This window comes from Cyrtonyx montezumae, unplaced genomic scaffold, assembly GCF_038088225.1.
Source record: "Cyrtonyx montezumae isolate F1298 unplaced genomic scaffold, pur_monq_1.0 scaffold_8, whole genome shotgun sequence".
NCBI classification, from domain to species: domain Eukaryota; kingdom Metazoa; phylum Chordata; class Aves; order Galliformes; family Odontophoridae; genus Cyrtonyx; species Cyrtonyx montezumae.
The window spans coordinates 81951678-81965989 of NW_027072089.1; the positions used below are offsets into that span (position 1 = coordinate 81951678).

The window sequence follows — 14312 nt, forward strand, 5'->3', positions numbered from 1 at the left end:
CCAAACAGCCATGTCAGTCTGTTAAGTGTTCTGTCTTATTTAGAGGAGAAGAATGTTATCTTCTGAATGGAAAGTACTTATCCAAATATGTAATCTGATCCTTTTCTCTAGCTGAGCACTAAGAGCATCTCCTGAAGAAGTCTGAATTCCATCTCAGCAGCTCATTTTATGTACTGCTCATAACTCAATCTCTTTCCATTGGTGTGGATACAAAGAGTTATTGGCTACTTTGTGGTCACCCTGTATTTTCAGAAGCAATGGACTTTAAGACATATGAATAATTTTCAGAGCAGGAAATTGAACCTAGCAAGAACCATCCCTATGACAGGGTGGGCCAACTTTAACTTCAATTAGAGCTCCCAACTTGCAGTCTTCCATACTTGGTCTTATTCCTGTAAGAAAAAGGTGTATCTAAATCATGCAGTCCTTCACTAATGGACTAGATGACCTCTAAAGGTCCCTTCCCGCTCAAATGATTCTATAAATGTAAAGAGATGTTGGGAAAATGTTTAGGTTAAAAAAGAAAAAAAAAAAAGAGGACATGAAAACATGAAATTATTCCTGATGTCCCGTGAATTTCCCAAAGATTGGAAGCATTCAAAAAGCTAACAATTTACCCAAAGGGGAGTGTACAGATATGACTATCTCTTTTGGAGAGATGTTGCTTTCCTCTGCAGACCCTGCACAACTCCATGGTTCTAGGTGCTATAGAAACCCTTCATTTGCCAGATCCATTTTCCAAACTAAGAGTCATTGTGACAAAGGAAAACTATAATTTTTATCTGCTTCACTTATCAAAGGGCTGTTTCTGTTTAAGTGACCTGACAAAATTCACTTTCACATGTAAGAGCAGTCATATGTACCTATTGAATTCTCAAACTTGTAGAAATAAACTGGGCTCCAAACTCTGCCCAGAAGGGGGAATAAATCTAATAATTTGGGGTGACCTATTAGATATAACAGTCAACACTTAGAGCAGACACACACACCTTCACAGGATAACAATCTGAAAAATAGGCGTAGTAAATGCAAGGTCTGTTTGGAAATATGTAAAAAAAACAACTTTCAGAAGAACTGAAAATATTTCATCTATATGAGACAAAAGCACAAGGAATAAAATAGGGTAGGAATGCAATTAATAGTTTTTAAAGGTGTAGTATGCTCACTGTTCAATGTTTTACTAATAGATTTATGGCAAAGAGCAGATTTTCATGAGGTCAGCTATTTCAGGCAGTGAATGATTCTGTTTGTATTCTTCTGCATCACAGACAAATAAATGCAGAACTGCTTTTATATAATATTTCTGCTTGTTCAGGAGTCAGTCAATTAAGTCCTTTGGTACAAAATCCACTTTTCATTTTTTTTATTTCTACAAAAATGTTGTTTCCTTTCTGAATCTTGATTGCTATGATCACTAAATAGATAAATGAAAGTGAAGGTACATCAGAGCTGCAGCTCACCTGGGAGCACCACATGTCTGGCAAGGCATTGTGTGCAGTGCCCAAAGAGGACTGTATCTAGAAGAAATTTTGCCAGCGACCATCAAGCAGAGCTGGGAGTCAAACTGCATTCCCATCTCCTGGAAATCATCATGTTTTCCTGTATTTCCATTTCAGATTGGAGCAAGCTGGCCACAACAGCTTTCTGCTGGATTGAATTTTTTGCCTTTTTAAAACACACTTCCAAACTGCTAGGAGGAATTTTTTTGTGGAAAGTTTCCAAGTGATGTCAGAAGCCGGGCAATCATGGCCTGGCAGGAATGAGACAGAAGAGCTGAAGCAGAGTTCTGCATGGCTCTGGGGAAAGCTTCAAGGGCACAGCTCAGAGTGGCAGCTCCTCTGCATCAGTGTGCTGGGAGCCTCTCAAGTCTTCCATGGCACTGTACTTCCTGGCAACCTGAGGCACTCCTGGGTCTATTCCCAGTTGTGAAGAAGCACAGCACAGTGGTTGTTTGTGGGCACTGGTGTATGGAAGGAGCTCTGTGAGCCACCATTGAGTTTCAGGGGATGCAAGGAAATGCAGTGCTGGGGACACGCACCTTAGGGGCAGGCTCCATCCCACGCAGCAGAGTTGGGGTGTCAGGCAACTTCTCTGAGGCAGAAGGGCTGCCAATCATGGAAGAGGAATTTTGCACTCCCTGCACTATTGTCACCTTTTCTGCATAACAGCAAGGCAGCTCTTCACTACCTCCCCACTGGCTGACAGCTCCATTGTAGAGTTGCTACCAGATCAATGCATGGTTAAAGACAGGAGATGAAAGACTGAAGAAGTGGAGCAAGAGCCCCTGCTCACAGAGTTTTAATGGGACCTGAGCTGCTCAGCAGATTCATAAACGAGCTGGGGAAGAGAGTGAATGTAAAGGTAGCAAAGCTTTGTAAGTCTTTTTTTTTTTTTTTCCTGTGGGAACTAAGCCTGACTGTGAAATTGTCAAAGAATCTCATGGCACTGAGTGCCTGAGAGATCAAATAGAAAGGCAAAAATCAGTGTTGGTAAATGCAGAGCAGAGCATTTCAGGACAAAAGAATCTTCAGTTATATGTTTTGAAATGGTGGGCCCTAAATTAGCTATGGCTGTTCAGGGAAGAAATCTGGGGCTCAGTGTAGACAGCTGCCTCACACTGTTGGCTCCTTGCTCAGTGGTCATCAGAAAAAAAGAATCAGAAAGTTAAGACTTTTTAAGAAACAAACAGACTGGGAAACACCTTTAGGCCACTATTTAAATACATGTGATGTGCTCAGAGCTCGATCACTGCAGTCTGTCCTACTTACCCTTTCCTGAAACTAGAAAGCATAAGGAGAAGGGCAACAAGGAAGCTTTAATGAAAGAAGCAGCCCTTTGTGAAGAGAGATGAAAAAGACTGAGACTTTCAGCTTGAAGAAAAGAATAACCAGGGGGGGAAATCTTGTAGAGGTTTGTAATGAGCAGCAAAGAGAAAGCGAACAAGGATGGACAATTAAATTGTAACACAGCAGTAAATGGGCACCCAATTCATGGTGAAAATGAAAAGCTCTTTCAAAATGAATTCTCTTTCACACAAGGCGCTGTTGTATTGTGGAACTCATTGCCATGGGACATGGAAGGAACCAGAAGTATAAACAGGTATGAACTTTGTTTATAGAAATGAAAAGTAGGCTTTGAATAAGTACTATCTCAGCCTGGGTTTACCTTCCAGATGGGTAAATCTGGATGCCACTGGAATGCAAGCTGAGAGGGCAGAACTCTGGAAAGATCATTTTACACCTACACATAGCCTTGCCTTTGTGCACATAGCCTTTCCCTGATCAACTGCTGGATACTAAGTTCAAGAGAAGCTAAATACTCATTCCAATGGATATTTCTACTTCCTAAAATGCTGGGAGATGTGCACTTGTGTTCTGCTCTCAGCCTGCTGCTTTAGGGCTTTGTGGCATACTAGGTGGTAGATCTCATTATAACTGTGCCTGGGGATGCAGGATGGAAGTGCTGTTCTGACTGAGGGCATGTCTGGTGCTTTACTGGGGACGGCTTTACTCCAAAAAAAAAAAACAAAAGCCCCAAAAACCACAAAGGACAGGAGCTGGGCACACATGGAGCAGCTTGTCCAGGTTGATTATAGATGTTCTAGTCTACTGACAGATGTCCCAGGATGAGGTACTGAATATCCACAAAGTGGTTGAATCCTGACCATTTTCATTGTTGTCATTTCAGAAAAAAAAACAAAAATAAAATAAAATAAAATAAAATAAAATAAAATAAAATAAAATAAAATAAAATAAAATAGAAAATTTCACAAAAAGCCTAAGTGTAGTGATATGAAGATAAGTCAGCAACAAGCCACACATATATCATTCTGACTGAAGCAATACGTATGCCTTCACCCTTCCACTTGGTGCTTGCTCACTGACAAGGATTCTGCGGCTCCTTGAACCCCAAGCTGGTTGTCAGCCACTCATTTGGTTGCAAATATTTCCTTGAATAACAGAAAGGGTGAGTCTGGAAGGGAACTATATTTCCCAAATCCTTGAGGGTGTCCAAAGGCCCTGCTTGGAGCTGGGGACACCTTAGGCTTCCAATGATCTCTGCAGTGAGGTATCTCCTTCTGAAGAGTAAAATTAAATATAAATACACTCAGAGCTAGGCTTTCCCCTGATATTTAACTCTGATGGTCACATAGAATGAACAAAAGACCAATGGGATGTCCATCCTCTGTCACCTTAAGGTTAATTGAAATCTGTCACCTGCAGGAATCCTCTCCCTGTGCTCAGCTTTTCCACACCACTCCTGCCATCACTGCAAGCCACTGATGAACCTCTTGGACTGTGAACAAGTGCTCAACCTCAACATATCTCATGCACTTTCATTTTATGTCTACTTCATATAATGTTAGGAGAACCAGAACACATTATGGTCTACATTTTTCAGCATCGTTTTAGGAAATGCAGCAAACAGTTGGTAGCACCATTAAAACACATGTAATAGTGTCACAAGCATCTCTCTGTAGGCTGGAATTTCTTCCCCTTATGTTCTAAACTGATTTTCAAACTCTGAATGCTGAAATTAACACTATGCCATGCTTTGTTTCACCCTTTCTTGAAATTACAGGAAATGCAACCTATTAAAGAGTGAAAGCCAAACTGCAAGCAGCATGATAAAGTGCATTGCTGTTGCTTAACTGTTAGTTAAGAGTCTGATTGCATGCATCAGTCCTGCATGTCCTGGCTGGACATACTCTGTGCCCACCTTCTCTCTGGTAGCTCATCTTTCACAAAGCTTACTGTGGAATACTTACTCTTCAGAAGCCAAGCAGCTTGCCAGCCAGTGCTCTTTCTGCATAAAAACCTGTGACTACATTTCACTTCATGAACACGGGCACTCACTGAGCTCCCTTTGGGCTATAAACTGTTAAAGGAAGCAGTTTAACAGCAGCAAATCCACCAGCTGCATATGTCTGGAGGCACAGACGGCAGACAAACAAATAGACATATTGGTATCACTGTACAACACAATTTGCTTACCAGATTGAGGACTGTCAAATATTTCCACTGCCCACCGTAAAGGAACACTTCAGATGGCCGTTCTTCTGTTCTTAGATGCGCGAGCGAATAGAGGACAAAAAAATACCAGGCAAGAAGAAGGCAATGGTACGCTGCGAGAGTAGAGATTTCCATGCTTTAGCAAAAAGCAAGTGGTAATCGGTCTGAAAGCAGCTTTTCTTTTAAGGCCCTCAGTGGCTGTGCATGGGAGGCAGAAGGGTGGGAAGGATTGTTCCTTCTGAGCAGACTCAGGCCCCTGTGCCACTTTATCACGTTGGTAGGAATATTCACAACGCTGTAAACCTTGCTTCTGTTTTTCCCCTTTTTACTGCAAAGAGAGGCTGGAGGTGGACGGGGCGAGAGGAAGAATAGGCTTACTCCCTGGATTTAAATGCCTTGCTCAAGATTAGCAAAGATTAGTTGCAGAGTTACATAAGTTTTTTTTGGTGATGTGTTTTTTTTTTTAATGCAAAAGTCAGGGGGGAGCTTTCCTGCTGATTTTCTGTAACCGACTGTGGTGCAAACGAGTGAGTGAAAATAAGGATCATTCTGCCTGCTTGTTGCTCCAGGTGCAGGCACATCTTTGGCTCATTTTGAGCAGCCTTTGTGACTGCTTTTCCTTGTGCCAAAGGGAAACACAGTGCTCAGTGAAAGAGAAACCGAGTTGTTAATAGGCTGGGGAGGTGGGAGGGAAGCCGAGAGGATTAGTAGGCAAAAGTTCTCTGAGTTGAAAAACACTGAGTGTTGACATTTTTTATGGGAAATGGCTCAGCCTCTTTCACACTGCTGTGTGCAGCTGCAGCCCTTCACAAACGAAACCCTGGTGGGGATGGAGACATGGGGCAAGAGCGTGGGTGACAACGCCAGAGCACTGAGCAGAACTCCTCACTCATCTGCTCCCCTATCTGCTGCCATCCATCTCCAGACAACCTCTTCCATAGTGTGACCAGCTGCAGCAAAGGGGAACAGAACTGGCACTCACACCATGGCCACAGAGTGAAGCTCCCATGGAAATGCTCATTTTTTCCTCCCCTCCCACCTTGCCAAAATGCCCTGGCTAGCACTGGACATTACACCAAACAGTTTGTATCTGGGCCCCCATAATCGCAGTGCCACTAGCAGTAATTGCCCCCTGGGTGTTTTACCACATTCAAGACCTGCAGGATGTGGCAGTGGGGTGCTCCTCTTGCCCATGCAAAGGTTTTTCTTGGACAGGGCTTGGCTTTGGTCAAGCACACTGTATAAGATGATGTCTTTTTGTACTTCCAATTGTCCTAGAGGGAACAATGAGAATCTGCTGTGCTTTGAGTTGGTTTGTATTTTTCCCTTGCATTTATTTTTCCCCTCTGATACTGGACATAAGACTCCATGTGGGTTGATTTGCTGTGAACTCAGGCAGCAATTTGCATGTATTTTGGGAAACAGCTCTCTCAGTAAGACTTCATTGGCTTCTCCCCTAGTTCAGACTACCCACATCCCAGTACCCTAAGCATTCCAGCCCAAATGAGATATTTCTGACTCATTTAGGAAGATGTAGATGTAAATGCTTCTGTGGCTGTTTGAGGTTGGAGGAGAAAAACAGAAAACAAATAGAGAAGGAAAAAAAAACAGAATATGTTTTTGGACACTGACAAGGCCACTGGCCTTTCCCAAGGAAACCCAGCAGAAAACAGTGTTCAGTTGCCTTCACATTCTGGTGAAGGGCAGTGTGGGATGAGAGGTAACAGCCTCAAGTTGCATCCCTCAGGTTGGATATTAGGAAAGAAATTATTTTCAGAAGAGTGGTGAGGCACTGACACAGCTGCCCAGGGGAGGTGGTGAAGCCACTGGCCCTGGAAGTGTCCAAGAACTGTGTGGATGTGGCACTGAGGGACATGGTTAGTAGGCACGATGCAGACGGGCTGGTGTTTGGATTTGATAATCTCAGTGGTCTCTTCCAACTTAATGATTTTATGATTCATGAGTTACTTCCTCTGCAGCTCATTAAGACATATTAAGACTCATCCTTACAACAAAAGGCAGGAGCAGAATAGGAGTATGGTATGGAAAGGCCCTTTTTATTATTGATTTGCATATCAAAGGCACCTGGCATTCATCACTTAAGAAGTTATATTCGCACCAGTCTTTTTGATGGATTTGCTACAGCACAACTTTAAAAACAGGAAGATGTCTGCTTTTGCTCAGCAGGTTCCTGAATTCATGCAAATAAATGTAAATATATGCAAAATGGCAAGGTATGTTTTTCTCTTCTGGAGAATCGTGGCCAGTAGGGCTGAGAAGGTGTCAAGTATGGTGACAGTTTTTTGATGTGGACACCTGTCCTACAGACTGAGACCATCTGCTTTGTTTTCCCATCTACGGGAAGCAGTACACGTATCCTTCAGCCTAGCTAGGGAATGTAGTTCAGATGTAGAAAAACCACAAAGGAAGGACGAGTGCCAGGTACGTCTGAAGTCTCACACACCGTGATTCAGAGTCCTTGTGCTGCCAGTACAGTGCAGGGAGGAAATACACTGGCAAAACAGTACATTATATAACCATGTTATGGTTTTGCCTTGTCCCCATTGGGATATACATCTATTCAAAGTTCAATGGAACAGAAAATTCAATCCTGGTTTTTTTTGTGTGTTTTTTTTTTTTTTTTTTGCAAGGGTAAAAGAGAAAGGGGAAAGAGGGAGCACATCAGGATGTAGGCAGATCTAGCACTGCTGCAGAGCAAACAGAATGGGCAGAGGATATCCCATTATCCATCTGCTTGGTTCCACATCCCAGCTCATGCGTGCAGCTGAGCTACGTGAATGTATTAATGTTCCCAGTTTGCTGCAGGGGCTCATCTGGTTTGAGCAGTGACAGCTGAGTTTTTGCTGAAGGAAACTGGAGGCTCCCACTTGCTGCATTAATGTGGTTCAACTGAAGGACAGTAATGTCTATCCAAAGCTGCAAAACACCTTACGTATGCGAAACGTTCTCTGATTATATTCTCTTCTAGAGGAGAGAGTTAAGCCAGTTTACCTGGCTTTGCTGTGAAATGGCCTTCAATCACTCATTAGAAATTTTTTACTCAGAGGGCAGTGAGGCTCTGGCACAGGCTGTCTAGAGAAGCTGCAGATGCCTCATCCCCAGAGGTTTTCAAGGCCAGGTTGGATGAGGCCCTGGGTGGCCTGATCTGCTGGGTGGCTGCCCTAACCTTAGCAGGGGATTGGAACTGGGTGGGCTTTAAGGTCCCTTCCTACCCAAACAATTCTGTGATTCTACGATTAGTATGGTTCAGGTACAGTGATGGTACAATCATAGATCGGTGTGTCTGTTTGAGATGCAACAGTGTCTCCAATGGTTGGCAGAATACCTCCAGGCTCCCAACCATTATTGAGCATTACCATGCAGTGCTTGGTTCACACCTCAGCTTGTCTCTAATGAGAGTGAAAAAGGGAGTGATGAGCCCTTATCCCCATGATGCATGCATGTGTGATTATGTACTCAAATGGAGTGCAAGGTGTAATGCAAAGGAAGGGCTCTGTCCAAAGACTTGGAAGCTGCCTCTGCTGATAGTAACAAATATTCCTGCTTTTGCATGGGCTAGCAGTGATTGATGAGGTGCCTATCCACTATTCTCTTATACTTTATGCTGGCAAGTTTTGCCTTCTGCCAGTGTTGCTTCCAGTGTTGCTTCCCCAGAATGGGGCTAAGCAGGAAATTGCCAGCAGGTGGCTGCCACTAAGGGCAGGTGGGAGGGAAGGACTCAAAGCCAAGCAAGCCACGCAAGAAAGGTTTTGGAGGGTGTGAAAGCCAATTGGGGTCTTTGTGCCTAGCTTCTTTCCTAAGCATGTTCTAAGAATCTGAGAGTGATGTGAAAATGGAATTTGCTTCTATCGGATGGATTTTATTGGATGAACAAAGCATAAAGAGCAAGGTAAGGTAAGTACAGTTTTTCTTCTAATTTTCTGATGCTTGTTTTTATCATTAATGCAGTTCTACTATCCCAGGCTTGAACATCATAAATTGTTCATTGTTAACTTACTGCTTTCACAAGCTGGCTTTTGTTGAAGGTGGCACCCCCTAAAGCAGGACCTATGGCTGCCCTTCTATGGCTTCTTCTATATTTTATGTGAGTGTTTCCAGATCTAATAGAGCGTATCTTAGCTGAGTTCTGGTAGCTGTTGGTAATGTAGGGGTTTGTGTAAAGATGCATCGTATGATGAACATTAGCCAAGAAAGCTTTTTAGCATGTAGAAGTAGTCTGCCTGAGCTTTATATCCTTGGGGACGTTTGTAATAACGGTTATAGAAACAATTCTGTGACTGTTCTGACATTCAGAATGAAGCATAATTGACAAAATTGCAAGCCTGGTATAGTTTGCTCCAAGCATCCTCAAATCCTGAGGCAAGCTCGCAAAAATCATGCGGTTAGTGTAATTCATGAGACTTAATTCTTTCTGATTTTATTTGTCTTGGGTTTTAGTAGCTTCTAGGGGTTTGAGTTTTCCAGCTCTTCCTCAAAGCTGTGTGAGTGACAAATGTAAAAATACTATAACTGCTAACATGGGCCGAGAGCTTTGCCTTGCTGCGTGGCAGTGATAGCTGCACCCAATAAACAGCCCAAAGAAAATACCCTGAGACTCTGCTTGCTCTCTGTATTTTAGTGAGTGCTGCAACTGCTACTTATTGTTCATGGAAAGCAGAGAAGTTCAAATGTTGAAAAAAGACACCTTCTACATGGGCCTCTCATCCTTATGTTCTGGGAGATTTTACTTATGTGAATGTTGAAGGCCAAGATGGGAAGTGACTTATCTCGACAAGCTTCTTCTGACTAGTTTTTAGAAACTTGTTCTAAGTTAAGCTGTCAAAGTGAATAGGGGCTTTTTGGTTCTGTGGTGACAATTGGTGTGCTGGCAGAAGCTGGATGCCGCAGGTGGCCATGTTTGTGTGGATTTCAGTCTGTGCCCCACAGTGAGTTGTGCTGATGTTTTAACTGTGCATTTATTCAACAAAATGTCATTGTGATACAGAATCAAAAGTTCCTGCATAATAATAACTAACTTGACACTTGTGACAATGTTAAATGAATGAAAATTATGACATTGCAGTGAAATATTTCCAGCGAAGATAAGAAGGGAGAACTAGCTTCAACAGATATGGAGAAGACTGAGGGTATTCACTGAGTTCTTTGCCTTAGTCTTCACTGACAGCCAGGCTTCCTATACCTTTCATGTGTCAGAACCATTAGGTAGAATTTAGGGGATTAATATCTCTTCTGTTGAAGGCCAAGTGCAAGGTGTTGCACTTGAGTTGGTGTAATCCCAGATATGAGCACAGACTTGGAGAAGCAGCCCTGCAGAGAAGGTCTTAAGTATTCTGGTGGATGAAAAGCTGGATATGAGCCTGCAGTGTGGGCTTGTAACCCAGAAGGCCAACAGTATCCTGGCCTGTATCAAAAGTGGAGTGGCCAACAGGGAAAGGGAAGTGATTGTCCCACTCTGCTCTGCCCTCGTGAGGCCCCCATATGGAGTTCTACATTCAGGTCTTGGGACCCTAGCACAAGAAAGATACTGAGTTTTTGGAGCAGGTCCAGAGGAGGCTCACAAAGGTGATGAGAAGGCTGGAGCACCTCTCCTTTGAAGACAGGCTGAGGGAGCTGGGCTCAGCCCAAAAGAGAAGCCCAGAGAGCAGGCTCCAGGGAGACCTCATTGTGGCCTTCCAGTATTGAGGAGGAGGAATACAAGTAGGAGAAAGATATATTAAGCAGAAGATTTTTACTCAGAAGGTGGTGGGGCACTGGCACAGGCTGCCCAGCGAGGTTGTGGATGACCCACCCTTGAAGGAGTTCAAGACCAGGTCAGATGGAATCTTGGGCAGCCTAATCTAGTGGTTGGTTTTTAAGATTTTGTTTTATTTTGTTTTGTACCTGTGCGCATGTTTTAGTGATGACAACCCATAGATCAAGCTGCTGATCAGACTTGATGATCTTGAAGGTCCTCTCCAACCTAGATGCTTCTATGATTCTTGTTGTCCTGTTCTCCAGGATTGACCCCCGGATAAAGATGCTGTGGCTGAGTCACTTTCCTGAGCTTCCTCTCTCGTACATACAGCTGCTCTCTGGAGTTCTTAATTTGCACTTATCTTCCTCTCTGGGTTCCTTTTCCTACCTCCTCCAAGCATTCTGCCAGAATCTGCATTATACAAATAGCTGTCATAGGTAGCACCAAGTTTTGACATATGCAGCCATCCACAATCTGAATAGGTGTTAGCCATTCTTACAGATGACTGAGGTGACACTGAGAGTGCACTGTCTCCTTCCTCAGTCCTGCTCTCTCTGATTGCAAACTTTGGGAAGGAGAAAACAGCTGGACTTAGCTCTTTTTGCCCAGAACTGCCTGCTTCTTGCACTGTGTCACAGTCCTACAGACTGAGTCAGTGCAGGGGTGACTTCTCAAAGAGCACCTTGCTGTTGCTGCTTACTAGTCAGGCTGTTGCTATAACTTTTTCAGGTTATTTCATGTAGGAATGCACTTGGGTTAGGGAAAAGGCTGGAAAACAAATCAAATATATATGTATAGGTATTTCATCCTATAAAGGATAAAATTCACCTTAACTTTTTATTATTGTTATTGTTGCTGTTGGCTTCGTTAGTTGGAGCACACTGGCATGCTTCCTTTCCTTATGGCTATTTTCAGGGCTGAGTAAAAATGCCTCCTGCTTTTGCAACACTTTACTTGGTTATTGGTCAGGTAATCAGATGTACCTGTGAGGAATCTGAGCATGGGGTAGGAACATTTGCTACAAAACTCTTGTAGAGATACAACCCTTCTTGCTGTCCTCTGAAAACACATTTCATGAATGCTGAATGTTGCACTGCTTTTGAGGGACCTGAGATTTCTTGGTTCATGTGCTTTATGTTCTTAATGAAAACTGAGTTTGTCTATAGATCTTTGCCTCCTGGACCAGCTGATGGGGGGAACAGTGGCATTTGCTGTTGGCTTCCTGTTTCATACACTTTAAATCTTGCATTCTTCCTTCCTCCCTGAAAGTGGGGTTGGAGAAGAAACCAAGAAACTCTCCTCTGCCAAATTCAAGATGCTGGTTATCAGCTCATTCTACTGTTTACCACTCATGCAGCTGAAAACTTCCTGTATCTGGCAGTGAGTTTGAGTTCATCTGCAGCCTGCAGGACAGAATTTCCTCCTTGTTTTCACAGAAGTGTTCTTCTGTTGTTTGATTTTAGACTTGGGAATGATCCAGAGCAGTGCTTTCTGCTTGCACATTGTGAAGCACTTTAAAAAGGGAAAGTAGTGTGACTCCTGCTTTGAAGGAAACCTGAGCTCCTGGACAAGCTGTTCAGGGGTTCTAATCCCAAAGTAATAGGTGGGAATTGGTGAAAAGACAATGTTTTTTGAATTGTCTTTTCTTGCCAAACCATGCCTCACTGTAATGGCATTGTTATATTCACGTGGGTGAGTGCTGCAGGTGATTGTGAGTGAGTGTCTTGCTGGTGATCATAACAGCTGGTGACAGAGGCATGGGGGAAACAAGCAACGAATTCATGAGCCCTCAGATCTGGAGGAGACTGCTGCTGGGTACCATTAGCACCAGTCTTGTGTGAGCCCAGCTGGGATCTGGCTGAGGCTGAAGCTGGGCAGTTCCAGCTCCCACAGAGAGGAGTGCTGGTGCCACCTAATGAGGCACCAGAGCCACTTCTCTCTACACCCTGGGCTGCCAAGAGGAAATATCGGCTTCTGCGTCATTAGTGACAGCCTCATGCTGCTGAATGAGCCTTTGATCCCTTCCTCCCCTGCAAAACTGCATAGTGGGTGGTAAATTAATCCCTGGAGTTCAGCCCAGCATGTGTACAGAAAGCGCAGTGGAAAACGTAGGTGGTGTGCGCTGATACTCAAAGCCAGGAGCATGCCTGTGCTCTTGGGCTCTGTCTGGCATGATTCCCGTGGCTTTGGTGGCAGCAGCTCTCATTTGTGCAGGTGTTCATGTGTGCCTCTCTGCTTCCTTCCTCTTCTTTGTGGTGGAGGTCGTAGAATAGATGTGAATCAAGATGCTGCTGCTTTTCTGTTCAATGTGCAGTCGCTGCAGTGTGAAGCATCCTCGTTCAGTCTACCGTGGCTTCAAGAAAAGGCGACATTGTTGGCTGAGAGGGCTCTGCATTATGAAATCAAACACTGCTTTGAACATGCTTCATGGTGAAACCAGGACCTGAGCAGAGGAGAACCCAGGCATCTGTAGGAATGCATGAAAAACAACTGCATTTGCTATTTGGTTATTCATGCAAGGAAGGGACAGAAAAGCTAGGGCATGCAAGGGCTTTGCCGTTGTTGATTGGGACCATTATCAGTAGGGAGCAATCACAGCATTGTAGGGGTTGGGAGGGACCTCTAGAGATCATTGAGTCCAACCCCTCTGCCAAAGCAGCTCCCTAGCCCAGGTTGCACAGGTAGGCGTCCAGGCAGGTCTTGAACATCTCCAGAGGAGACTCCACCACCTCTCTGTGCAGCTGTGCCAGTGCTCCGTCGCTGCACTGTGAGGAATCTGTTACCAAAAAGCTGAGCTGAGTGATGTTAATATTCCGTTACTGTTTCTTCCTCAAAACTCACCTTTGTGGCTTGCCAGTGTGTCCACAATACTCACTGTGATGTTGAATTTGCAGAAGCCATTCCAGCAGCACCTCTAGTTTAAGGTAATGGCCCTCATCAGCAAGCCCAGCGCAGTGGGAAGCAGCAGGCAAGCTCTGAGAACAAAAGCCCTTCTTTAGGACTGCAGCAAGTGCTGGGCTTCAGTGTATGGCTACTCTGAATGCATACAGCCCATGGAAAATGGGATATCCTAATTACTTATTTCCACCTTGTTCCAGATATAAAGTGGGGGGGGGAAAGTCAAACACTGTGAAAATGTGGGATAATATAGATATAATTGAACTCTTTGAACTGTTTCAGTAGCACAATGACCTGGGCATTTTTAAATGATGGTTTGGGGGATTGCTGTTACAAATCTGGCTGGCCACCTCAGTATGTGGGTCACATGCAGGCTTTTAAAAATGTACTTGGAATGTATTTCTGTAGTGGAGGCAAACAAAGCACTCCATTCTAATTGGTCTCACTGAATTCACTTCCACTTTGTGAGCTTCATTGGTTAGCTTTGCATTTAGGCCATGGAGAGAATCTTAGCAGGTGAAAAATGATGAAGGCAAGGAATGAAGAATATTCTACAACCTAGAGGAAGAAAGTAGATTGCAGATGAAAAGAGACAGAAAGGAATGGAAAGAGGAGAAAGCACGCAGCTTTCAGGAAGCTGGAGTATG

General features: G+C 43.9%; 1 protein-coding gene across 1 annotated transcript in view; it reads right to left on the bottom strand.

The window, feature by feature from the left end:
* ADTRP (androgen dependent TFPI regulating protein) overlaps positions 1 to 5192 on the bottom strand; it is a 28897-nt gene extending 23705 nt beyond the window's left edge. The window contains exon 1 of the mRNA XM_065752338.1: positions 4995 to 5192. Coding sequence (XP_065608410.1) covers positions 4995 to 5147 — 153 coding nt within the window. The 5' untranslated portion in view covers positions 5148 to 5192. The remainder of the gene's footprint in view (positions 1 to 4994) is intronic.
* Positions 5193 to 14312: the final 9120 nt, after the last annotated feature.